This window comes from Eleutherodactylus coqui, unplaced genomic scaffold (assembly GCF_035609145.1).
Source record: "Eleutherodactylus coqui strain aEleCoq1 unplaced genomic scaffold, aEleCoq1.hap1 HAP1_SCAFFOLD_71, whole genome shotgun sequence".
Lineage (NCBI taxonomy): Eukaryota > Metazoa > Chordata > Amphibia > Anura > Eleutherodactylidae > Eleutherodactylus > Eleutherodactylus coqui.
In genome coordinates this window covers 541,010-565,764 of record NW_027101939.1, presented here as the reverse complement: position 1 = coordinate 565,764, position 24,755 = coordinate 541,010, and the positions used below count along the sequence as shown (strand labels likewise).

At 48.7% G+C, this 24,755-nt stretch overlaps 1 protein-coding gene across 1 annotated transcript in view; it reads left to right on the top strand.

Annotated features, from left to right (window-relative positions):
- Window positions 1–22,075: 22,075 nt before the first annotated feature.
- The window catches only part of EPB41L4B (erythrocyte membrane protein band 4.1 like 4B), a 222,769-nt gene continuing 220,089 nt past the window's right edge, over window positions 22,076–24,755 (top strand). The window contains exon 1 of the mRNA XM_066588660.1: window positions 22,076–22,791. Within this exon, the coding sequence (XP_066444757.1) occupies window positions 22,543–22,791 (249 nt within the window). The 5' untranslated portion in view covers window positions 22,076–22,542. The remainder of the gene's footprint in view (window positions 22,792–24,755) is intronic.

Genomic DNA, 24,755 nt, shown 5'->3' with positions numbered 1-24,755 from the left:
CCGCCTATACACTTGCTACAGAAAGGTTTCAGGGTTTCGCCTATACTATTGCTACAGAAAGGTTTCAGGGGCTCGCCTATACACTTGCTGCAGAAATGTTTCAGGGGTCTGCCTGTACTCTGGCTACAGAAATGTTTCAGAGGTCCGCCTATACACTTGCTACAGAAATGTTCTTCCGGGGTTCGCCTATACTATTGCTACAGAACTGTTTCAGGGGTTCGACTATACACTTGCTACAGGAAGAGTTGAGGGGTCCGCCTATACTCTTGCTACAGAAATGTTCTTCCTGATCCACCTATACACTTGCCACAGAAATGTTCTACCGGTGTTCGCCTATACTCTTGATACAGAAAGGTTTCAGAGGTCCGCCTATACACTTGCTACAGAAAGGTTTGAGGGGTTCGCCTATACTCTTGCTTCAGAAATGTTCTTCTGGGGTTCGCCTATACTATTGCTACAGAACTGTTTCAAGGGTTCTCCTATACACTTGCTACAGAAAGGTTTGAGGGGTCAGGCTATAGTTTGGCTACAGAAATGCTTCAGGGGTCCGCCTACACACTTGCTAAAGAAATGTTTCAGGGGTTCGCCTATATTATTGCTGCAGAAAGGTTTCAGGGTTTCGCCTATACATTTGCTACAGAAAGGTTTGAGGGATCAGGCTATAGTTTGGCTACAGAAATGTTTCAGGGGTCCACCTATACATTTGCTACAGGAAGTTTTCTGGGGTCCGCCTATACACTTGCGACAGAAATGTTCTTCTGGTGTTCGCCTATACTCTTGCTACAAAAATGTTTCAGAGGTCTGCCTTTACACTTGCTACAGAAATGTTTGAGGGGTTCGCCTATACTCTTGCTACAGAAATGTTTAAGGGGTTCGCCTATACTCTTGCTACAGAAATGTTTCAGGGGTCCGCCTATACACTTGCTACAGAAAGGTTTCAGGGTTTCGCCTATACTATTGCTGCAGAAAGGTTTGATGGGTTTGCCTATACTATGGGTGCACAAAGGCTTTCCCATTGCATTATTCAGCTATCTGACACATGCATAGAATGAATTGTGTGGGGACACATGGATTTCCCATAGCTATGTAACTCACAGCACCTTGGGTCACACAAGTTGGAGGCTGGGACCAAGCCTGACCCTGGGCCCACTCACGTGCTTACCACACAGAGTATTGTGGGTCCTACCTCGGTCATGGTTTCTCGGGTTTATTATGCCACCTCCTTCTGCTGCTTGGGGTCTGCGGATCTGCGTTGGTCGGCATGTATTATCTCTTGTGTTATAAATTACCACAGTTATCCGAGATACTGGATTGGAGCGTTCACAGGAAGCGTAACTGATTTAATGAGACTTTCACAGGGTCACTGTATACCTGTGGTGGCTGCTTTGGCGACACCTCCTGCTTCAAACCAATCTTTGGTTTAAGAACGCGTTGCTGTATTGTGGAGATGTGTAGAAGTACTGGCATCTGAGTCCCCTTTATGCCCATGTTTGTGGCTCCTGACACTTTTGTGACGGAGGTGGCACGGGATTGGAATTATGATCGTACGTCAATTTATCATCAATTCTCACCAGCATTGTGGGCTATCACCGACACTTTCAAAGAGGGTCGCTGGCAGGCCCTGCCAACCCTCTGCAGTGTTTGTCTCCAGTTCCTCCTCATCCAGTACGCACTTATAAATAGACATGAGGGTGGTGTGGCTATCAAGCCAGCGTGTGGCATGAGGTCAGCTGAACGCTGCACAGGGAAAATTTTCTGTGCGCTGTGGACACAGGCTCATGTGGGGGGTTGGACAGCAATGCCAGCATGTAACACAGGAGAAGAGGCAGTGGTGTCACCCGCAGGTGGTGATTGGCCTTGGTTGCTGCTAGTGTGGTGCTTAGCTAAGATGTGCCAGCGTGTGTGCCTTGCTGCTTATGGTTTGTCCCAAATAAATTGTTAGGGAGTAGACCGCCAGGCTCTTCCCCCCAATTTGGCCTAAGGCCTTAGTCACACGGGCGTTTTTTCCCGCGATTTGCGGATCGCATGACGGATGCGCATCCGCAAATCGCGTGACCGGGGCCGAAAAATCGCCCGAAAAAACTGCTCCTAGCCGCGTTTCAATAGAAACGGGCCGGAGCAGTGCAGCGCTGTCCAGCGCATAGAATTCAATGGAGCCGGCAATACAACCGGCTCCATTGAAAGCAATGCGCTGCGGGCGATCTCACGATGAATTTTCGGGAAGGGCTTAAATATATAAGCCCTTCCCTGCAATTCATCCAGAAATGTGTAAAGAAAAAAAAATATATGTATACTCACCTGGTCCCGGCAGACGGAGTTCAGCCGCGGCCGGCGGCAGTTCTCCTGAACTGCTCTCTGTAGTATTCAGCAGCTGGGGATTTAAAATCCCCGCCTGCTGAATGAACTGCCTCTGATTGGTCACAGCCTCACCAATCAGAAACAGCTCTCACTTACCCATTCATGAATTCATGAATGGGTGAGTGAGTGCTGCCTCTGATTGGTCCCTGCGCTGAGCCAATCAGGGGCAGCTCTCAGCTGTCATTCATGAATTCATGAATGGATGTGAGTGAGAGCTGCCTCTGATTGGTCAGGCTGTGACCAATCAGAGGCAGCTCATTCAGCAGGCGGGGATTTTAAATCCCCAGCTGCTGAATACTACTCAGAGCAGTTCAGGAGAACTGCCACTGGCCGCAGCTGAACTCCGTCTGCCGGGACCAGGTGAGTATATATATATATATTTTGTTTTTACACATTTCTGGATGAATTGCAGGGAAGGGCTTATATTTTTAAGCCCTTCCCGAAAATTCATCCCGCGCTCGCCGGCAGCCCATTGCTTTCAATGGAGCCGGCTGTATTGCAAACATCATTCTTCTCTGCCACAGCTGTGGCAGAGGAGAATGATTTGTCTACTATATGTTCTCAATGGGGTCGGCGCTGCTGCCGCCGGCCCCATTGAGCGCATATAGAGAAGAGAACAGGAATCGCAGATCGCAGATAGGTGCGATCTGCGATTTCTGTTCTATAATTTATCGGACGAGCGCATAAAAAGCGCTCATGTGTCCGATACCATTGCAAAGCAATGGTTTTATAAAATCGCCGGACGCATGCGCATGCGCAAATCGCGTGAAAAAACGCCCTTCTAACTGAGCCCTAATAGTGCGACCTGGGAGCCTCAGATGCAGCCATGCATGCTGCCCTTCCCTATCCGTTTCTGTGGTGTTTCCATCACTTTCTGCTGTTTTCAGGTGTTTCACTCAACCTCCCCTAAGCGGAGCATGGGTCACCTTGAAAAATGCTTGAGTCTCCCATTGACTTCAATGGAGTTTGTTACTCGAAGCGAGCTCTCGAGCATTACAAAAAAGTTTGACTCGAGTAATGAGCACCCAAGTATTTTGGTGTTTGCTCATCTCTGATCACAGCGTAAAATACCTCAATGTTTTTCAACAATGGTCTTAAGTTCTGAGTGTCTAGAGTTAAAGCGGGTGGTGAATAGTGCCTTAATGTTATAGAATCCTAGAATGGTAGAGTTGGAAGGACCTCCAGGGTCATCTGGTCAAACCCCCTGCTCAGTGCAGGATCACTAAATCTTCCCAGACAGATATTTGTCTAGCCTTTGTTGGAACACTTCCATTGAAGTAGAACTCCCCACCTCCTGTGGCAACCTGTTCCACTCATTGATACCCCTCACTGTCTAATATCTGATGTGTGTCTCCTCCCTTTCAGTTTCATCTCATTGCTTCTAGTCTTTCCTTATATGAGCCTCGTGTGGTGCTGAGTGTAAGCTCTCGCCTATAACCTGAAGGTTGCAGGTTCAATCCCCACGTGATTCAAGTACCCGGCTCAAGGTTTACTCAGCCTTCCATCCTTTCGAGGTCGGTAAAATGAGAACCCAGCTTGGTGGGGGGTAGTAAGTAATAATTACCTGAAAGCGCTGCGGAATAAGTTGGTGCTATACAAATACCAACATTTATTTATTTTATTTTTTGCTTGTGTAAATGAGAATAGGGTTGATTTCTCTGCATCTCTCGATTAATATTCAATCTATGTAGGTAATAGAGATGAGCGAGCACCAAAATGCTCGGGTGCTCGTTACTCGGAACGAACTTTTCACGATGCTCGAGGGTTCGTCTCGAATAACGAACCCCATTGAAGTCAATGGGCGACCCGAGCATTTTTGTATTTCGCCGATGCTCGCTAAGGTTTTCATGTGTGAAAATCTGGGCAATTCAAGAAAGTGATGGGAACGACACAGCAACGGATAGGGCAGGCGAGTGGCTACGTGTTGGGCTGCATCTCAAGTTCACAGGTCCCACTATTAAGCCACAATAGCGGCAAGAGTGGGCCCCCCCCTCCCAACAACTTTTACTTCTGAAAAGCCCTCATTAGCAATGCATACCTTAGCTAAGCACCACACTACCTCCAACAAAGCACAATCACTGCCTGCATGACACTCCACTGCCACTTCTCCTGGGTTACATGCAGACCAACCGCCCCTCCTCCCCCCCACAGCGCACACCAAAGTGTCCCTGCGCCGTCTTCAGCTGCCCTCATGCCACACCACCCTCATGTCTATTTAGAATTGCGTCTGCCATGAGGAGGAACCGCAGGCACACACTGCAGAGGGGTTGGCACGGCTAGGCAGCGACCCTCTTTAAAAGTGGTGGGGCGATAGCCCACAATGCTGTACAGAAGCAATGAGAAATAGAATCCTGTGCCACCGCCATCAGGAGCTGCACACGTGGGCATAGCAATGGGGAACCTATGTGCCACACACTATTCATTCTGTCAAGGTGTCTCTGCATGCCCCAGTCAGACTGGTAATATGTACCTTAACAGTAACCGCGTTGGTGGTAATGTGGTGGTGACTGCGGACCTAGTAGCGTGGTTTTATTTTGTTGGTTTTCGGAATGTGGCCAGGATTAAGTGGGCCGTGGCGGGGGGATGGTGGGGGGGGCTCTCTTGTAGTGTCGGTAAAGGTGAAATTCTTGGACTGCCACCAGACGAACCAATGCAAAGGCATTTGCCAAGAATGTTTTCCCTGTTGGAGGAGGAGGGGGATGTTTTTGAGGCACTACGTGTCCTCTCCACGTGTCCGTGGTTATATGCACCTTAACAGTAACCGCGTTGGTGGTAATGTGGTGGTGACTGCGGACCTAGTAGCGCGGTTTTATTTTGTTGGTTTTCGGAATGTGGCCAGGATTAAGTGGGCCGTGGCGGGGGGATGGTGGGGGGGCTCTCTTGTAGTGTCGGTAAAGGTGAAATTCTTGGACTGCCACCAGACGAACCAATGCAAAGGCATTTGCCAAGAATGTTTTCCCTGCTGGAGGAGGAGGGGGATGTTTTTGAGGCACTACGTGTCCTCTCCACGTGTCCGTGGTTATATGCACCTTAACAGTAACCGCGTTGGTGGGAAATGGCCTCGCCGCCATCATGTCTTTGGGAAGCCTCTGTTTCCACACCCCAGAGACATACCATTAGCAGCGGTATAGGCAGAGCCCAGAATTCGTAACATTTCAGCCGTAGCATTAGGACAGGCCCCACTAACATATCACTAGCAGCATGATAGGAGGAGCGCAGTCTTCGTTCCATGTCAGCAATAGTAGCACTCAAGACAGGCCCCAGTAACAATTCCGAAGCAGCAGTATAGCGGGAGCGCAGTCTTCGTTCCATGTCAGCAATAGTAGCACTCAAGACAGGCCCCAGTAACAATTCCGAAGCAGCAGTATAGCGGGAGCGCAGTCTTCGTTCCATGTCAGCAATAGTAGCACTCAAGACAGGCCCCAGTAACAATTCTGAAGCAGCAGTATAGTGGGAGCGCAGTCTTAGTTCCATTTCAGTAGCCTTAGTATAGCCAAGGCCCAAGTTACATTTATGTAGCTAAAGTGTAGGCCAACCCCACACACACTTCTGTACCATGAGTGCAGGCGAAGAACATACAAATTGCTATGATTACACTGTAGGTGAGGGCCCCAAAAAATTGGTGTACCAACAGTACTAATGTACCTCAGTAAAAATTGGCCATGCCCAACCAAGATGGCAGGTGAAACCCATTAATCGCTTTGGTTAATGTGCCTTAAGTGGTAACAAGGCCTGGAGGCAGCCCAGTTTAACGAAAAATTGGGTCAAGTTAAAGTTTCAACGCTTTTAAGAGCATTGAAACATATAAAAATTGTTTCGAAAAATTAGATGAGTGAGCCTTGTGGCCCTAAGAAAAATTGCCCGTTCAGCGTGATTACGTGAGGTTTCAGGAGGAGGAGCAGGAGGAGGAGGAGGAATATTAGACACAGATTGATGAAGCAGAAATGTCCCCGTTTTGGATGGTGAGAGAGAACGTAGCTTCCATCCGCGGGTGCAGCCTACGTATTGCTTACGTATCGCTGCTGTCCGCTGGTGGAGAAGAGAAGTCTGGGGAAATCCAGGCTTTGTTCATCTTGATGAGTGTTAGCCTGTCGGCACTGTCGGTTGACAGGCGGGTACGCTTATCTGTGATGATTCCCCCAGCCGCACTAAACACCCTCTCCGACAAGACGCTAGCCGCAGGACAAGCAAGCACCTCCAGGGCATACAGCGCTAGTTCAGGCCACGTGTCCAGCTTCGACACCCAGTAGTTGTAGGGGGCAGAGGCGTCACCGAGGACGGTGCTGCAATCGGCTACGTACTCCCTCACCATCCTTTTACAGTGCTCCCGCCGACTCAGCCTTGACTGGGGAGCGGTGACACAGTCTTGCTGGGGAGCCATAAAGCTGGCCAGGCCCTTAAAGACTGTTGCACTGTCTGGGCTGTACATGCTGCTCGATCTACGCACCTCCCCTGCTACCTGGCCCTCGGAACTGCGCCTTCTGCCACTAGCGCTGTCGTATGGGAATTTTACCATCAGCTTGTCCGCCAGGGTCCTGTGGTATAGCAACACTCTCGAACCCCTTTCCTCTTCGGGAATGAGACTGGGAAGGTTCTCCTTATAGCGTGGGTCGAGCAGTGTGTACACCCAGTAATCCGTAGTGGCCAGAATGCGTTGAATGCGAGGGTCACGAGAAAGGCATCCTAACATGAAGTCAGCCATGTGTGCCAGGGTACCTGTACGCAACACATGGCTGTCCGCACTAGGAAGATCACTTTCAGGATCCTCCTCCTCCTCCTCATCAGGCCATACACGCTGAAATGATGACAGGCAAGCAGCATGGGTACCGTCAGCAGTGGGCCAAGCTGTCTCTTCCCCCTCCTCCTCATCCTCCTCCTCCTCCTCCTCCTGAACGCGCTGAGATATAGACAGGAGGGTGCTCTGACTATCCAGCGACATACTGTCTTCCCCCGGCTCTGTTTCCGAGCGCAAAGCGGTTGCCTTTATGGTTTGCAGGGAACTTCTCAAGATGCATAGCAGAGGAATGGTGATGCTAATGATTGCAGCATCGCCGCTCACCACCTGGGTAGACTGATCAAAGTTTCGAAGGACCTGGCAGATGTCTGCCAACCAGGCCCACTCTTCTGAAAAGAATTGAGGAGGCTGACTCCCACTGCGCCGCCCATGTTGGAGTTGGTATTCCACTATAGCTCTACGCTGCTCATAGAGCCTAGCCAACATGTGGAGCGTAAAGTTCCACCGTGTGGGCACGTCGCACAGCAGTCGGTGCACTGGCAGATTAAAACGATGTTGCAGGGTGCGCAGGGTGGCAGCGTCCGTGTGGGACTTGCGGAAATGTGCGCAGAGCCGGCGCACCTTTACGAGCAGGTCTGACAAGCGTGGGTAGCTTTTCAGAAAGCGCTGAACCACCAAATTAAAGACGTGGGCCAGGCATGGCACGTGCGTGAGGCTGCCGAGCTGCAGAGCCGCCACCAGGTTACGGCCGTTGTCACACACGACCATGCCCGGTTGGAGGCTCAGCGGCGCAAGCCAACGGTCGGTCTGCTCTGTCAGACCCTGCAGCAGTTTGTGGGCCGTGTGCCTCCTATCTCCTAAGCTGAGTAGTTTCAGCACGGCCTGCTGACGCTTGCCCACCGCTGTGCTGCCACGCCGCGTGACACCGACTGCTGGCGACGTCCTGCTGCTGCTGACACATCTAGATTGCGAGACAGAGGTTGAAGAGGAGGAGGAGGAGGAGGAGGAGGGTGCTTTAGTGGAGGAAGCATACACCGCCGAACATACCACCACCGAGCTGGGGCCCGCAATTCTGGGGGTGGGTAGGACGTGAGCGTTTCCAGGCTCTGACTCTGTCCCAGCCTCCACTAAATTCACCCAATGTGCCGTCAGGGAGATGTAGTGGCCCTGCCCGCCTGTGCTTGTCCACGTGTCCGTAGTTAAGTGGACCTTGCCACTAACCGCATTGGTGAGGGCGCGTACAATGTTGCGGGAGACGTGGTCGTGCAGGGCTGGGACGGCACATCGGGAAAAGTAGTGGTGACTGGGAACTGAGTAGCGCGGGGCCGCCGCCGCCATCATAGCTTTGAAGGACTCCGTTTCCACAACCCTATACGGCAGCATCTCAAGGCTGATAAATTTGGCTATGTGGACGGTTAACGATTGAGCGTGCGGGTGCGTGGCGGCGTACTTGCGCTTGCGCTCCAACACTTGCGCTAGCGACGGCTGGACTGTGTGGTGCGAGACATTGCTGGATGGGGCCGAGGACAGCGGAGGTGAGGGTGTGGGTGCAGGCCATGAGACGGTTGTGCCTGTGTCCTGAGAGGGAGGTTGGATCTCAGTGGCAGGTTGGGGCACAGGGGGAGAGGCAGCGGTGCAAACCGGAGGCGGTGAACGGCCTTCGTCCCACCTTGTGGGGTGCTTGGCCATCATATGTCTGCGCATGCTGGTGGTGGTGAGGCTGTTGGTGGTGGCTCCCCGGCTGATCTTGGCGCGACAAAGGTTGCACACCACTGTTCGTCGGTCGTCAGGCGTCTCTGTGAAAAACTGCCAGACCTTAGAGCACCTCGGCCTCTGCAGGGTGGCATGGCGCGAGGGTGTGCTTTGGGAAACACTTGGTGGATTATTCGGTCTGGCCCTGCCTCTACCCCTGGCCACCGCACTGCCTCTTGCAACCTGCCCTGCTGATGCCCTTGCCTCCCCCTCTGAAGACCTGTCCTGAGTAGGCGTTGCACACCAGGTGGGGTCAGTCACCTCATCGTCCTGCTGCTCTTCCTCCGAATCCTCTGTGCGCTGCTCCCTTGGACTTACTGCCCTTACTACTACCTCACTGCAAGACAACTGTGTCTCATCGTCATCATCCTCCTCACCTACAGAAACTTCTTGAGACAGTTGGCGGAAGTCCCCAGCCTCTTCCCCCGGACCCCGGGAACTTTTGAATGGTTGGGCATCAGTGACGATAAACTCCTCTGGTGGGAGAGGAACCACTGCTGCCCAATCTGAGCAGGGGCCCGAGAACAGTTCCTGGGAGTGTTCCCGCTCCTGAGCATGTGTCATTGTAGTGGAGTGAGGAGGCTGGGAGGAAGGAGGAGCAGCAGACAGAGGATTCGGATTTGCAGCAGTGGACGGCGCAGAACTGTGGCTGGACGATAGGTTGCTCGAAGCACTTTCTGCCATCCAGGACAGGACCTGCTCACACTGCTCATTTTCTAATAAACGTCTCCCGCGTGGACCCATTAATTGGGCGATGAATGTGGAGACGCCAGAAATGTGCCTCTCTCCTAATCGCGCAGCAGTCGGCTGCAACACACCTGGATCAGGAGCCCGGCCTGTGCCCACACCCTCACTTGGGCCTACGCGTCCTCGGCCACGTCCACGTCCTCTAGGCTTACCCCTACCCCTCAGCATGCTGTATTACCAGTGATTTGATTTCCCAGGCAGGAAATAAATTGGCGCAAGCCTGCAGGCCAAATATAATTTCTTTTCCTTTTTTGCAAAGGGAAGGACCCACTGCGTATATTCAATGAACAATAACTTTTAGAACTGTAGTGTGGCCCTGAAAAAGTGACACACAACTTTAGTGTAGCAGAGTTATTAACTCTAGCAGAGCAGGTATTTGCCAGTCAGGAAAGACAATGGCGCAAGCCTGCAGTAAACCGTAGCTGGTTGCGTCTGATTTTTGTACGTTGTCCACGCAGCACACACGTACACGGAGACCTTAGGACTGACACAGGCAGGCCAAATATAATTTCTTTTCCTTTTTTGCAAAGGGAAGGACCCACTGCGTATATTCAATGAACAATAACTTTTAGAACTGTAGTGTGGCCCTGAAAAAGTGACACACAACTTTAGTGTAGCAGAGTTATTAACTCTAGCAGAGCAGGTATTTGCCAGTCAGGAAAGACAATGGCGCAAGCCTGCAGTAAACCGTAGCTGGTTGTGTCTGATTTTTGTACGTTGTCCACGCAGCACACACGTACACGGAGACCTTAGGACTGACACAGGCAGGCCAAATATAATTTCTTTTCCTTTTTTGCAAAGGGAAGGACCCACTGCGTATATTCAATGAACAATAACTTTTAGAACTGTAGTGTGGCCCTGAAAAAGTGACACACAACTTTAGTGTAGCAGAGTTATTAACTCTAGCAGAGCAGGTATTTGCCAGTCAGGATAGACAATGGCGCAAGCCTGCAGTAAACCGTAGCTGGTTGTGTCTGATTTTTGTACGTTGTCCACGCAGCACACACGTACACGGAGACCTTAGGACTGACACAGGCAGGCCAAATATAATTTCTTTTCCTTTTTTGCAAAGGGAAGGACCCACTGCGTATATTCAATGAACAATAACTGTGTTGTGGCCCTGCCTACACAATTCTGTCCCTGTAGTATCAATGGAGGGTGCAATGCTCTGCACAGACGATTTTTAGAAAAAAAAAAAATGCAACACTGCTAACAGCAGCCAGCACAGTACTGCACACGCTTAAATTTGGCCCTAGAAAGGACCGTTGAGGTTCTTGAAGGCTACACTCACTCCTAACACTCTCCCTGCCTATGCACCACTTCTGTCCCTAATGCCGGGTGCAATGCTCTGCACTGCCGATTTTGAGAAAGAAAAAAAAAAAAACACTGCTAGCAGCAGCCTGCACACAGGTAGATGTGGCCCTAAGAAGGACCTTTGGGGTTCTTGAAGCCTACACTGACTCCTAACGCTCTCCCTACAGCAGCACCAGCACGATAGTACTTTCCCTCAGCTAACTCACAAGGCATGTGTGGCGAGCCGCGGGAGGGGCCGACTTTTATACTCGGGTGACATCTGATCTTCCCAGCCACTCACTGCAGGGGGGTGGTATAGGGCTTGAGCGTCACAGGGGGAAGTTGTAATGCCTTCCCTGTCTTTCAATTGGCCAGAAAAGCGCGCTAACGTCTCAGAGAGGAAACTGAAAGTAACCAGAACACCGCGTGGTGCTCGTTACGAGTAACGAGCATCCCGAACACCCTAATATTCGCACGAATATCAAGCTCGGACGAGTACGTTCGCTCATCTCTAGTAGGTAACCTTCTTTCTCCTCCACCTCAACCCGATCATAAAAGGATTGGATAATACCTTCAGGGCAGCCCTTTTTCCTAAGACTATGTATTAAAATCTCAGACGGATCTTTAAAAACTTTATCAGAGGAGCAATTCCTTCTGAGTCTTTTAACTTGTCCATATGGAACTTTCGTCTTACGTCTTTTAGCATGGCAACTAAAAAAAAATCCAAGTAACTGTTGAAATCAACTGGTTTAAAATTTGTTTTAGTATCGATCTGTTTGTTCAAGATATACCGTATTTTTCGCTTTATAAGACGCACCTGATGATCAGACGCACCTGATGATGAGACGCACCTGGGTTTTAGAGAGAGGAAAGTAGGAAAAAAATATTTTGAACCAAAAAGTGGGCTTAAATATTTAATAAAATAACAGAATAATATGTAAACATGAACAGCAGTCGGCCAACAGCCGCATTAAGAACTATTATTACTGTAATTAACAGATGAGCAGAGATTTTTATTTTAGAACAATACACCTCTAGTCATCAGGAAACCCCCAAAACTCCTCACTGCTGTCGGAACTTATCAAGCTCAATGACTCCCTATCACTGGTGTCAGCATCTTCATAAAGGATTCCATCCTCAGAACCGTCCAAGGCATTACTGATGCCCCATTTTTTGAAGGATCCTACAACAATTTCCTCCTTCACAGCCAGCCACGATGCTTTCACCCACTCACAAACCTGAGTGATAGTGGGCCTTTTCATGCGTCCAGTGGGTGTCAGGTCATGATTTCCAGCAGCCATCTACTTGTTCCACTCCTCTCGCATGAAAACTTTAAATGGCTTGTTAATAGAAACATCCAGAGGCTGCAGCTGGCTGGTCAGCCCCCAGGAATTACAGCTAGATGGGTCTTTGCTTCTTTAATATTTTTTTTGTGTTTTCACTGATATGTGCCCTAAACTGATCAAGTATTAACAGGGCAGGTTTCTACAGAAGCCCTCCAGGGTGTTTGGACCACACTTTTTCGATCCATATTTTCATTCACCGTTCATCCATCCATCCTTTTTCATAACCATGGATAATAACTCCTTGTGGGATTGCCTCTTTCGGCATGCTTTTTCTTTTGAAGATTAGCATTGGTGGAAGTTGAGTGCCATCTGCACAGCAGGACAACACAACCGTGTAATGCGTTTTCTCATGTCCTGAGGTTTTCACAGTTATGGATTTTGCACCTTTCAAATCAACAGTCCTGTTTGATGGAACATCAAAAGTTAACGGGACTTCATCCATATTCCCAATCTGGCCTATTTCAAAGCCATTTTTCTTTCTTGCATCAAATACAAATTTATGAAAAGACACAATCTTGGCTTCATATTCTTTAGGCATTTTTTACGCAATCCTAGTTTTGGTGCGCATAGCAAGGCCACATCTCCTAATGAACCTGTAGCACCACGATGCAGATCCAGTGAAGTCCTCAAAGCCTTTCTCTGCAGCAAGACGCTTGGCTTCAAAGATGATCATTTTTGTAGAGACTGAAGATCCGCTGTTCCTGTGACGTATTATCCACTCTTTCATTTCCACGTCTATCTGTAGCCGTTTTGCAGTACGCGCACAAAAAGTGTGCTTACTTTTATCTGCTTTTTGCAGCTCCTCCTCCTGTTTCCTCCATTCACGTATCATTTTTTCAGTTGCAGGCGGCCCAAAATTTCTCTCAGCTGCTCTGTTCCCATGTTCTTTGGCGTATTTCACTACCTCCAGTTCAAAAGGGATTTTATATGCTAGTCGTTTCTGCTTTGACATCTTTCTAAAATTGGATGGATGCAGCAGGAGACTAAGGTAGCTTTGTCATGCAATAATGAAAGAACTGTAAGCACTTCCTCATAGGAGGAAGGGGTCAAGCTGATTGGTGGAGGCAGGGGAGCAACAGTTGTTCCCGCCAGTGCTCACCACCCATCAGCGGGCAGCAGTGCAAAGGAGAACTGATTCTGAGTTTCTTTGGCCGAATGTTCACGCAATCGCGCGTCTTTTCGCGATCGTGCGAACAAGCAGCACGTTCGCTCTATAAGACGCACTGACTTTTCTCCCCCACTTTGGGGGGAAGAAAAGGGCATCTTATAAAGCGAAAAATACGGTAAATGTCCAGATGAAAGAACACTATATCTGTGGGGCTGATGAAGCCCATAAAGTCCAATCCACATGTGTTATCGTTCAGCTTGGTGATATATAAATCCAGCTCCTCACGATTATCCTTACAAATAAAAAGTATGTCATCAAAGAATCTTTAGTAAAATTTAATATGTCAAATTAATATGGCAAATTTCATTCCAATGGTGGTCACTTTGGTCTATGAATAAAATTTGTTATGAAAAGTGAAATAGTTATTATTGCAATAAAATTAATAGCAACACAAAATAAAAGCTCTCTGACGTTCCGGCATCAGAGGGTCCTGGTTGAGGTAAAATTTAATAGCCTGGATACCCATTTCATGCAGGATGTTAGAATAGAGAGATTAGACTGATGGATGCGGGTATTTGGATGATAACGTTTGTGATATTACTGTTATTAGTGAAGGTTTTGGTCTGTCCCACCAGATGAAGTGGAGTAGCAAGTGGATTGGGAGATCAGTGGTGAAGATCCAAAATGATGTGCAGTATGAACGGTGGATCTTTTGTACTCCCATAAAAAATGTGTTTTCCCGGAGATCAGTGAGATCTCTCCTAATCCCTTAGTGACCACCCATATGTGTTTTCACGTCCTGGTTGTCTGGGCTTTAATCTACAGGGCCATAAAACCATGCTAGCCCTGTAGAGGAAAGCCTCAGGGTCTGTGTATGTGACAGCGGATAAAAGCAATGGCATAAAAGTAAAAAAAAAAAGGTTAAAAAAAATTAAAGTTTCTTCTCCCCTCACAGATTGAATCCATAAGGAGAGATGAAACTACTCACCTACGGGACCCGCGATGTCCCACAGCCATCTGGTCCTGCAAGGACATGCCAGGAACTGACACTTCCTTTTGCACATGTGTGCCAAACATCATAAAGTCGGGCACATCCGCAGAAGGCCAGAGGGCCTGGGAAATTTAAAATTTCCCTGCTCCCGGATGTCAAAGATAGCCGAGAGCTGGGAGATGTCACCAGAGGCCGCGATATACATTACCGTATATCACGTGCTCACTGTTATCCAATGAATAACGGCAATTATGTAAAGTTAAAAAAAAAGTTTAAAAAAAGTCTAAGTTTCTTCTCTCCTCACAGATCGTATCCGTGAGGGGAGAAGAAATTACTTACCTATGGCCCCCAGATTTGGCCCCTAATAGGATCTTTGTCCGCGGACATTTCCCTGGCTTCTGCACCTGTCGATAAAATGGCACACGCGTGCATATTATCTGAGTATTGCGCAGGAAATGTTAAAATCTCCCTGCTTCTGCCTACCAAAGGTAGCCAAGAGCCTGGAGCAGTGACCGTAAGTCACGTTGAGCAGTCCCCGGTCACATGATCGCCATTATCAAATGGTATAAAAAGGCAGCGTTCTACCTCTCACACAAGTGGATAGGAATTACAGATTTCGCATGCATTTGAGCCTCGGTAATACGTGGATTAATCAAATTCATTGGATTACACAACTCCGCTCACATTAGCGGTTCAGAATTGCGTAATTTACTCACAGAAAACAGAACACAGCACGTTCTATTTTACCGCAGATATTTATGACATAGAGCCCATTGTGCTCCATGGTCACAGATATACCTGTAGCCCATACGCAATTATATTTTGTATGGGCTGCGGGTACCCCCGTCATTGCTGAACAACGGCGTGGGAAATACAAACAAAAGGTGTACTGCACATGACCGCCTGTGTGAGTACGCAGTTATGTGCAGTACATTGCATGGCCGTACGCAGTGCCACTGCCAGGCTTACAGCCGGGATCCGCTGCGGGCGTCCACAAGCGGATTCCACATCCGGCCGTGTGAGCCCGGCGTTATTTAGAGCGCTACTTCTAATACGTTATTTACAAGAAGCCTGGGAACGCTCGCCTTCCTGCAGTTGCAGGAGCAGCTTGCTGAGCGCCTTCTGTATGAGACCCCCGCACCTCTGCAAGCTGACGAAGCCTCACAGAGCGACACTATTATACCCCATCCCTGCCGCTGAGGTCAAGAAATACCCCCCCAAAAAGTGTCAGGTTTTATTGCCTCATATGCCCATCCCAACCAGCCTCCATAATTACCCCTGTCTATAGGCATACCACACAGTTTACATTATTACTAGAGATGAGCGAGCACCAAAATGCTCGGGTGCTCGTTACTCGGGACGAACTTTTCGCAATGCTCGACGGTTCGTTTCGAGTAACGAACCCCATTGAAGTCAATGAGCGACCCGAGCATTTTTGTATATCGCCGATGCTCGCTAAGGTTTTCGTTTGTGAAAATCTGGGCAATTCAAGAAAGTGATAGGAACGACACAGCAACGGATAGGGCAGGCGAGGGGCTACATGTTGGGCTGCATCTCAAGTTCCCAGGTCCCACTATTAAGCCACAATAGCGGCAAGAGTGCCCCCCCCCCGCACTGTCAGTGTAAAGATCGTTCTCCTCTGTCACAGCTGTAACAGCTGTGGCAGAGAAGAACGATGTTAGCCCATTGAATTCAATGGAGCCAGCAATACAGCAGGTTCCACTGAAAGCAATGGGCTGCCGGCGATCGCAGGATGAATTGTCGGGAAGGGCTTAAATATATAAGCCTTTCCCTGCAATTCATCCAGAAATGTGTTACAATAAAAATATATACCGGCGTATAAGGCGACGGGGCGTATAAGACGACCCCCCAACTGTCACCTTATATGCCGGGAATACAGTGGAGCAAAGAATAAAAATCATTACTCACTTCTCCTGGCGTTCTGCGGTGCTCCTGCAGGCTGTCACTCCCTCCTGGTCCCCGGCAGAGCATTGCTTTCTGGACGCAGGGCTTGAAATCCCCGCCTCCAGAAACACACATGCCTTCAGCCAATCACAGCCATTCAATGACATCATTGTCATTGGCTGCGATTGGCTGAAGGCACGTGTTTCTGGAGGCGGGGATTTCAAGCCCTTCGTAGAGAAAGCAATGCTCGGCCGGGGACCAGGAGGGAGCAACAGCCTGCAGGAGCACCGCAGAACACCCGGTGAAGTGAGTAATGATTTTTATTCTTTGCTCCACTGTATTCCCGACGTATAAGGTGACAGTTGGGGGGTCGTCTTATACGCCCCGTCGCCTTATACGCCGGTATATATTTTTATTGTAACACATTTCTGGATGAATTGCAGGGAAGGGCTTATATATTTAAGCCCTTCCTGACAATTCATCCCGCGATCGCCGGCAGCCCATTGCTTTCAGTGGAACCTGCTGTGTTGCTGGCTCCATTGAATTCAATGGGCAAACATCGTTCTTCTCTGCCACAGCTGTTACAGCTGTGGCAGAGAAGAATGATTTGTCTTCTATATGTTCTCAATGGGGTCGGCGGCCCCATTGAGTGCATATAGAGAAGAGAACAGAAATCACAGATCGCACATAGGTGCGATCTGCGATTTCTATGGCCTTAAGAAGGACCGTTGGGGTTCTTGAAACCTAAAATACTCCTAACACTCTCCCTATAGCAGCTCCAGCAAGATACCACTTTCCCTGAACTAATGTCAGAATGCATCTGTGGCGAGCCGCGGGAGGGGCAGATTTTAATACTCGGGTGACACCTAATCTCGCCAGCCACTCACTGCAGGGGGGTGGTATAGGGCTTGAACGTCGCAGGGGGAAGTTGTAATGCCTTCCCTGTCTTTCTATTGGCCAGAAAAGCGTGCTAACGTCTCAGGGAAGAAAGTGAAAGTAACCCGAACATCGCGTGGTACTCATTACGAGTAACGAGCATCTCGAACACCCTAATACTCGAACGAGTACGTTCGCTCATCTCTAATTATTACTTTTATCTAATATATAGGGGACGTCAAAAAGGGCACGGGGGGGGGGGGGGAAATATTTTTAGGGAGTCAATTTATTCAGTTGTGCCCTGAAGTCCATTGGGTGTTCCCTCCATTATAGGCCTACCCATGTGTCCTGTAAGCAGATACAATAGCTATGTTTCTGAACACGGGACAAACAGGGGGATCCATTTTTAGGTGCAAGTCCTCATTCATGTGTGTACTGTACAAAACAGTTTTTAAGAGGACACAATTGCTAAAAAAAAATGTAAATCACATTTTTTTCCTTCTGCTTTGTTTAGATTCATTAAAAAACTGTAGGATCAAAATACGCCGTACACTGCTAGAGGAAATCGTTAACAGGTCTAGCTTTCACAATGGGATCATTTGTGGGGGTTCTCTGTCGTTTTGGCAAAATGTCTCATCTGAAAGCCACCGGCTGCTCTTTTTGGTTTGGGGCCCGTTGTGCATACATACAGAAGATTGGGGCCACAATGGGTATGTCTCTGACGGGACAAACAGGGTGATCCATTTTGGGGTGTAAATCCTCATTTTCATGTGCACTATAGAAAAAGATATGTCTTTAAAATGATGTATTTGCAAAAATATGAAATTTTATTTTTTTCTCCTCTAAATTGTATTAACTCCTGAAAAAAAACAGTGACGTCAAAATCCTCCTGACCCCTCAGTGAGTACATTAAGGGGTGTAGTTTATAAAATTGGGTCATTTGTGGGGGTATCTATCATTTTGACACCTATGAGCCTTTGCAATCTTGGCTTGGTGCAGGAAAACAAAATGTTCCTCAAAATGCTGAAAAGTAATGTTAAATTTGTACGTCTCCTAAATAGTTAAAAAAAACAAAAGTTTTTCAAATGTGCATCTAGAATAAAGGAAACAGGTGGATATATATATATATATATATATATATATATATATATATATATATATATACAGTTGAAAATGTGAAAAAATAACATTTTTTTCAAAACGTTCCTAATTTTGGCACTTTTAAAAAATATACATAAATTCTATCGGCCTATTTTTACCACCTAAATGAAGTACAACATGTGGCGATAAAACAATGTCAAAATCACTTGGACATGCAAAATCTTTATGGAGTTATTCTATGTTAAGTGACATGTCAGATTTCCACAATTTGGCTCACTAAGGGGTTAATTTTGCAGTTCTTGGAAGTGCTTCATACAAAGGGCAGTGGATTGTGCTAATCGGTACCTGGAGGCTGCAGTTCTGTCCTCCATTAGGGCCCTCTAGAGGCTGCAACCGTACCTCAATGGTTGTGATTAGTCCCTATCACCATAGGGACTGATTACAACTGCCTTAGCTGACTACATGTGGTGATAGGCAATAATGCAAACTTACTTTTAGGGGGTTTCCATTTTACAGGTTAGGGGCTCCAGAAATGCGATATTGTGCCCAAACATTATTCAAGCAAAGTCTACCCTTCAGAAGCCAAGCAGCGCTCCTTCCCTCCTGATCCCTACTAGTATCCAAGCAGCAGTTTGCTTCCACTTTTAGGGCTCCTGTCCACGGGCGATAGTTCATTGTGTTATTGGCGGCGATAATCCGCCTGCGGGTAATGCAGTGCACGCTATGGAAAGCAGAGCCCCCTGTCCACGAGCGGAGAATCAAAGCGCTCACGGTATTCAAATCGCGGCACGCTGCGATTCTCCGCGCTGAGCCTATCTGTCAGATAGACTCAGTGCGGAGACCTGACAGCTGTCCCCCCTCTTCCCTGGCGGTGGAATATCGCTAGCGATATTCCGTCACGGACGTGGACAGGGATCCTCAGAGCATTTCTGTATAACACATTGTGGAGTGCTTTTTCTCTTATCGGTGTGAAAATGAAAGAAATCGGGCCTTAAAACTGTATAATCTTGGAAAAATTGTAATTTATCTTTTTCAAGACTCAATGTTAAAACATTCCACAAAACACCCGAGTTCCAACTGCGTACTACAACCCTTGGTGCTTCCCTGAGGAGTATACTTTCCAAAATGGTGTCACTTTTGGGGATTTTTCTACAGGAACCTCGGGGACTGCAAATGTGACACAAAAATTATACCAGCAAGATCTGTCCTCCAAATCCCCCTTCCCTTCCCGACCGTGCCACGGCCCAACACAGCATCCCCACGTGGGTAGCTCCGTGGCCTCAACGCATTCTGCGGTGAACTGTGGACAGCTCTCTCTTCTACAATCCATGAGAAAATTAAAAATTAGGGGCTAAATCTACGTTTTTGAAAAAGCCCAATTCTTGTAAAGTCTATGAAGCTCCTGTGGGGTCACAATTCTGACTAAACCCCTGGATACATTCCTTAAGGGTTGGAGTTTCCAACATGGGCTCTGGCCTTTTTTGTGCCAGCCCAAGGCCTCTTCAAACTGAAATGGTACCTAGAAAACATCCTAATGCCCCAAACTCACAAGGTGCTCCTTCATTGGAGGCTGCACACTACAGCCAAACGGGAGATATTCCTAGAAAGTGAGAACTTCTGCTGTGATAGGCCTCCTGCAGACTGGCGAGAGCGATATTGGGATATCAGCCCAATATTGCTCTCATAATCCATGGGGACCCCTGGATGTGAGGCGTTTCATGTGAAAACAGCCTCGCATGCCTGCATGGGTTCTCTTCATCCCATTGCCTTCAATGAGGCGACAGCAGCGCCGGCCCCATTGAAAGCAATGGGGGAAGATCGCTCTCCTCTGCCACTGCTGGGACAGGGGATTCCTTCATCTCCGTGGGGAGTCCCCTCATCACTGAACAATGTGACAGGAGGGGACTCCCCGCAGGGATGAAGGAATCCCCTGTCGCAGCTGTGGCAGAGGAGAGCAATCTTCTCCCTATCTTTTCAGTGGGACTGGAGCTGCTGCCACAGGCCCCATTGACCACAAGGTGAAACCCCTGGATGTGACAGCATCCAGGGGTTTCACATCCAAGGAATCCCCTTCTGCAGCTGTCACAGCTGCAGCAGGGGATAGAGATCCCCTCCCATTGCTTTCAGTGGGGCCGGTGCTGCTGCTGCCAGTTCCAGTGGAAACTATGGGCGATATTGCAAAAAGAATGGGCATGCTGCGATTTTTTTTCATCCAGCATCGCTGGAGTGAAACCATCCCAAACGAGAATGAAACCATTGAAATTCATTGGTTTCATAATCATGCGTCTTCACTCACCCTCGCATCGCAGGAACAACGCGCGGTTTCCTCGTCAGTGGAAAGGGGCCTTACCAAAAGAACATTGATTACAATGGAAAATATTGCTAAAAAAAGCTTTTCAAAATGTATCTTCTACTTCCTACAATTCCAGTGAAACACCCAGTGGCAGAGGCATAACTTGAAGCTCCTGGCCCCAGTGCAAAACCTGTAACAGGGCCCCTAACTATATTGCTTTATTCATAGTACTGGGCTCCCTATATGGAGAAGAGAGGCCTTATGGGCCCCTAAGGCTCCTGGGCCCGGGTGCAACCGCATCCCCTGCACCCTCTATAGGTATGCCAGTGCCCAGTGGGTTGACCACTCTGAGGGGTGGCGTTTCTACAACGCAATGATTTCTGGGAGTTTCTGCAGGTTTTATTTAAATACTCTTCAGAACTGAATTTATCCCTTGAAAATTGGTTTGGGAAATTTTCTTAAAAATTTCAAAAATTGCAGCTGCAGTAAACCTACATGTTTTCTGACGTCCTGCTACAAAAGATAAAGGAGATTTACTAAATAACGCCAGGATGTAGACATGTAGCAAATGGTACTTGATAACTTTATGGAGTGGTATGACAGTTTTAACCCCTTCGTGTTCTATGATGTATGTTAATGGGGAGGAGGGGGTTGGGACAGCCATATATTTATGGCATATGGATCACGGCATACTAACAGCCAGCCTCCTACTGCAACAGCAGGGATCAGTGTTAACTTCTTACGCGCCGCGATCAATGTTGATTGTGGCATATAGGAGGTTCGCAATTGGAGGGCGCTCTTTCTGCAACATCACTGGCCTTCTACCACATTATCATTGAGGACTGAAGGGTTGTTCTGTCAAACAGATGTTAGTCAATGGTATCCGGGTCTACCATGACCTGTGATCACTTGAAAATAGACTGCAAGTTCACGTCCCCTACATGGACATAAGAAAATGTAACATCAGATTTTTTTAAAAAGTAAAAGAAATAGTAAAAATAATCTTTTTTTATGCACTTTTGCCTTTATTTAAAAAAAATGAATTAAAAAAATATAAGTTTGGCATCACCGTATCTGTAGCGGTACAATGAATTCAACACACGTTATCTCTTGTAGCAAACACGATTAAAAAACTGCAATAAAAGTGATCAAAAAAGTCCCAGTACTCAAAAATGGGGCCAATAAAACCTACAGCTTACCGTGTAAAGAACGACCCTCACACCGCCGCGTGTGCGGGAAATACATACGTTCTGGCTTCTAAAAAGTGGAGATAAGAGTCTAAAAACATCATTAGAACCTGCGGTCCAGAAAAGTCACTCAGGGGGTTAAAAACAGGATTATTCAAAATTTGAAAATTTGCAGTTTTTCCACATTTTTGGTAATGTTGGATATTTTTATAAATGGACGCAAGACAAATTACAATGAAAGAAATTCCCAGCGACGGCATTAGTAAGATTCCCCGGGCGCCGTGAGCACAGGAAGTGGTGCACGCCTCCTCAACGCACCTATAGCACTTCCCACCTGCCATACATTTCGGGTAGAATGTACGCCAATTTCAGTTAAGAGCTAAATCTGTATGTCTGAGTGGCCACGCCCATCCTGGGAAAGCCCCGCCCACTGTTCAAAAAAGCTACGAGGACGCAGAAGGGAGAAAAGTCGCAAAACCTTGTTACTTTTGTTGCCAGAAGCCGCAGGAAGGAGTTCCAGATGTGTCGTGAGCGGTCTGTGCGGGTCACGTGAGCGGCCTGCGCCGCGGCGCCGACGGGGTTAATACACCTGCTGGAGCGGGAAGGAAGCCAAACTGCGAGGACGCCGGCGGAGGGCGCTGAACAAACCCGGCAGTGTCCGCGGGAGGAGGAGGACGGCGGCTCTCCTGCAGTAGCATGGTGCGGCCGGCCGGCAGGGCTGTCAGCGCTCCCCACTCCCGGTAGTCACAACCGCAGCCCCCGCAGGGAAGTCTCCTGTCCTCCCGGGATCGGCGATCCACTGCCCGCGGTGTACCGCAGGAAGAGGAGCGGCAGGAAGTGCCGGGGGAGGATGCTGCGCTTCCTACGGAGGACCTTTGGCCGGCGGTCGATGCAGCGGCACGGCTGGAGGGACGAGCGGGATGGCCGAGCTCCGGGGATGAGGGCTTCTGCAGCACTCTACCCGCAGCAGACCCTCCAGCCGCCCCCAGTGGTCAGTGGAGGATCTGCAGTTCACATTCCTGCGACCGGGGACAGCGGCTCCGTGCTGACCTGTAAGGTGCTGCTGCTGGACGGCGCCGATATCACTGTGGAGCTGCCGGTAAGTGCGAGGGCTGGCACCATGGGGGGACGGTTCTGTGGCGGCGGCAGTTGTCGGGGGGACGGTTCTGTGGCGGCGGCAGTTGTCGGGGGGACGGTTCTGTGGCGGCGGCAGTTGTCAGGGGGGACGGTTCTGTGGCGGCGGCAGTTGTCAGGGGGGACGGTTCTGTGGCGGCGGCAGTTGTCAGGGGGGACGGTTCTGTGGCGGCGGCAGTTGTCAGGGGGGACGGTTCTGTGGCGGCGGCAGTTGTCAGGGGGGACGGTTCTGTGGCGGGGGGGGGGGGGGCGGTTCTGGGGCATTAGTGACATGGAGTATATGGCCACTTGCGGTGGTGGGACATGTGACCACCGCCGTCCGTTATTGACGTGGAGTATATGGGCAAAAAGTAAGAACATCACCGCCTCAGTAAATCCAGACTTCTGTCGCTCCATGCTGATCGTAGGGTTAGGACTAGGGAACCCTCCCTGACAGGGGCAAACACTTCAGGCTGGGGAGGTGCAATATCGTCTTGTTGGCCCTCCGACGGCCTACATGACATCTGGGTGGGCGCATGAACAGCAGGGCTTACCTGAGCATTGTGTCCAACCAAGTCAGTCCCATCATGACAGCTGTTAATCCTATGGGGTCTGAGCAGTAGGGCCCCCCACGATCAGACATGGATACCGTGGTTTCCCCGAAAATAAGACAGTGTCTTATATTAATTTTGGGGCAAAAAGGTTTAACTTTTTTACATGTATAGCTGCCTGGACACTATTTAAATTTACTTTTTTAATCAACTGTTAGCAGGGCTTAATTTTGGAGTAGGGCTTATATTTCAAGCATCCTCAAAAAGCCCGAAAAATCATTTTGCATCCTCAAAAATTTATGCTCTTGAAGTCTTGGAAAATCATGCTATGTCTTATTTTCAGGAAAACAGGGTAGATGTCAGTTTGGTGAAGACCCCTGGAAGGTGTAGCACTGTATGTTATCCCCTGTGAATGTGGGTGCAGAACATCTACAAGCATATTACATTAGCAGCGTAGTGGGTGCGATCTACTGAAGGTTATCACACGGTGCGCAGAATAATCCGCCCCATGTGATATCGAGATGCAGTGGGATTTTACAAGTTTCCACCATTTTGGGGGTCCCAATGCACAGCGGTAAACTGGAGCGGATTTCATGCCATGAAAATTCCCTATGAAGAGTCTGGCCAGAGCTGCGCGCTAAATCTGCCCCATGTGGGCACCTGCCCACCTGCCTTTCTGCTGCCTGTGTGGAACACAATGGCAGCAAAGGGGAGTAGATCTGAACCAGGCTTTCATGTTGCCGCCCTCCAAGAACCATGCATCCTTATTCTGCAGCTTATATCATTATGTGACTGGACGTGCCCCCCCCCCCCTCCGTGACCACCAGCATATATCCGCCCTGTAGGTCAGTCCTGTCGCTGCAGGGGGAGTCTCATCGCCGATATACGGAGAGGAGCGAAGAGCAAAGTTCAATCTCCACGTGATAAAGGCAAATAAACTGACACATAATTGCAGGCTGTTGCACAATCGCTGGGAAGCTCTACCTTTGTTGGCAGGACCGACGATAAGAACTAGTTTAATCGGACTATATTGTGCAATATTACCAGAACAGGCGTGTTCTCATGCTGGATCCTCCGGCGGCCGCTGGTCATGCAGCACAACTAACCACATTTTCAATGCTTTACAAATCTGCAATCTAAACATTGTTTCCCCAAAACTGACAACAACAGAACTCGTGTGTGAAAACCCACCGTATATCACAGCGCAAGTGATGGGGATGGTGGTCCTAGGAATCTGACCCATACGCTATGCAAGAACATGGCCGCATGGATTAACCGGACTACATGTCTGCGGCACGTACATATATATATCATGTCCGCTTATGCTGCACATCTTCAGTGTGGAGCTCGCCTTTGCATTGCGGAGTGTGATATCTGTGCAAATCGCTACATTTCTACA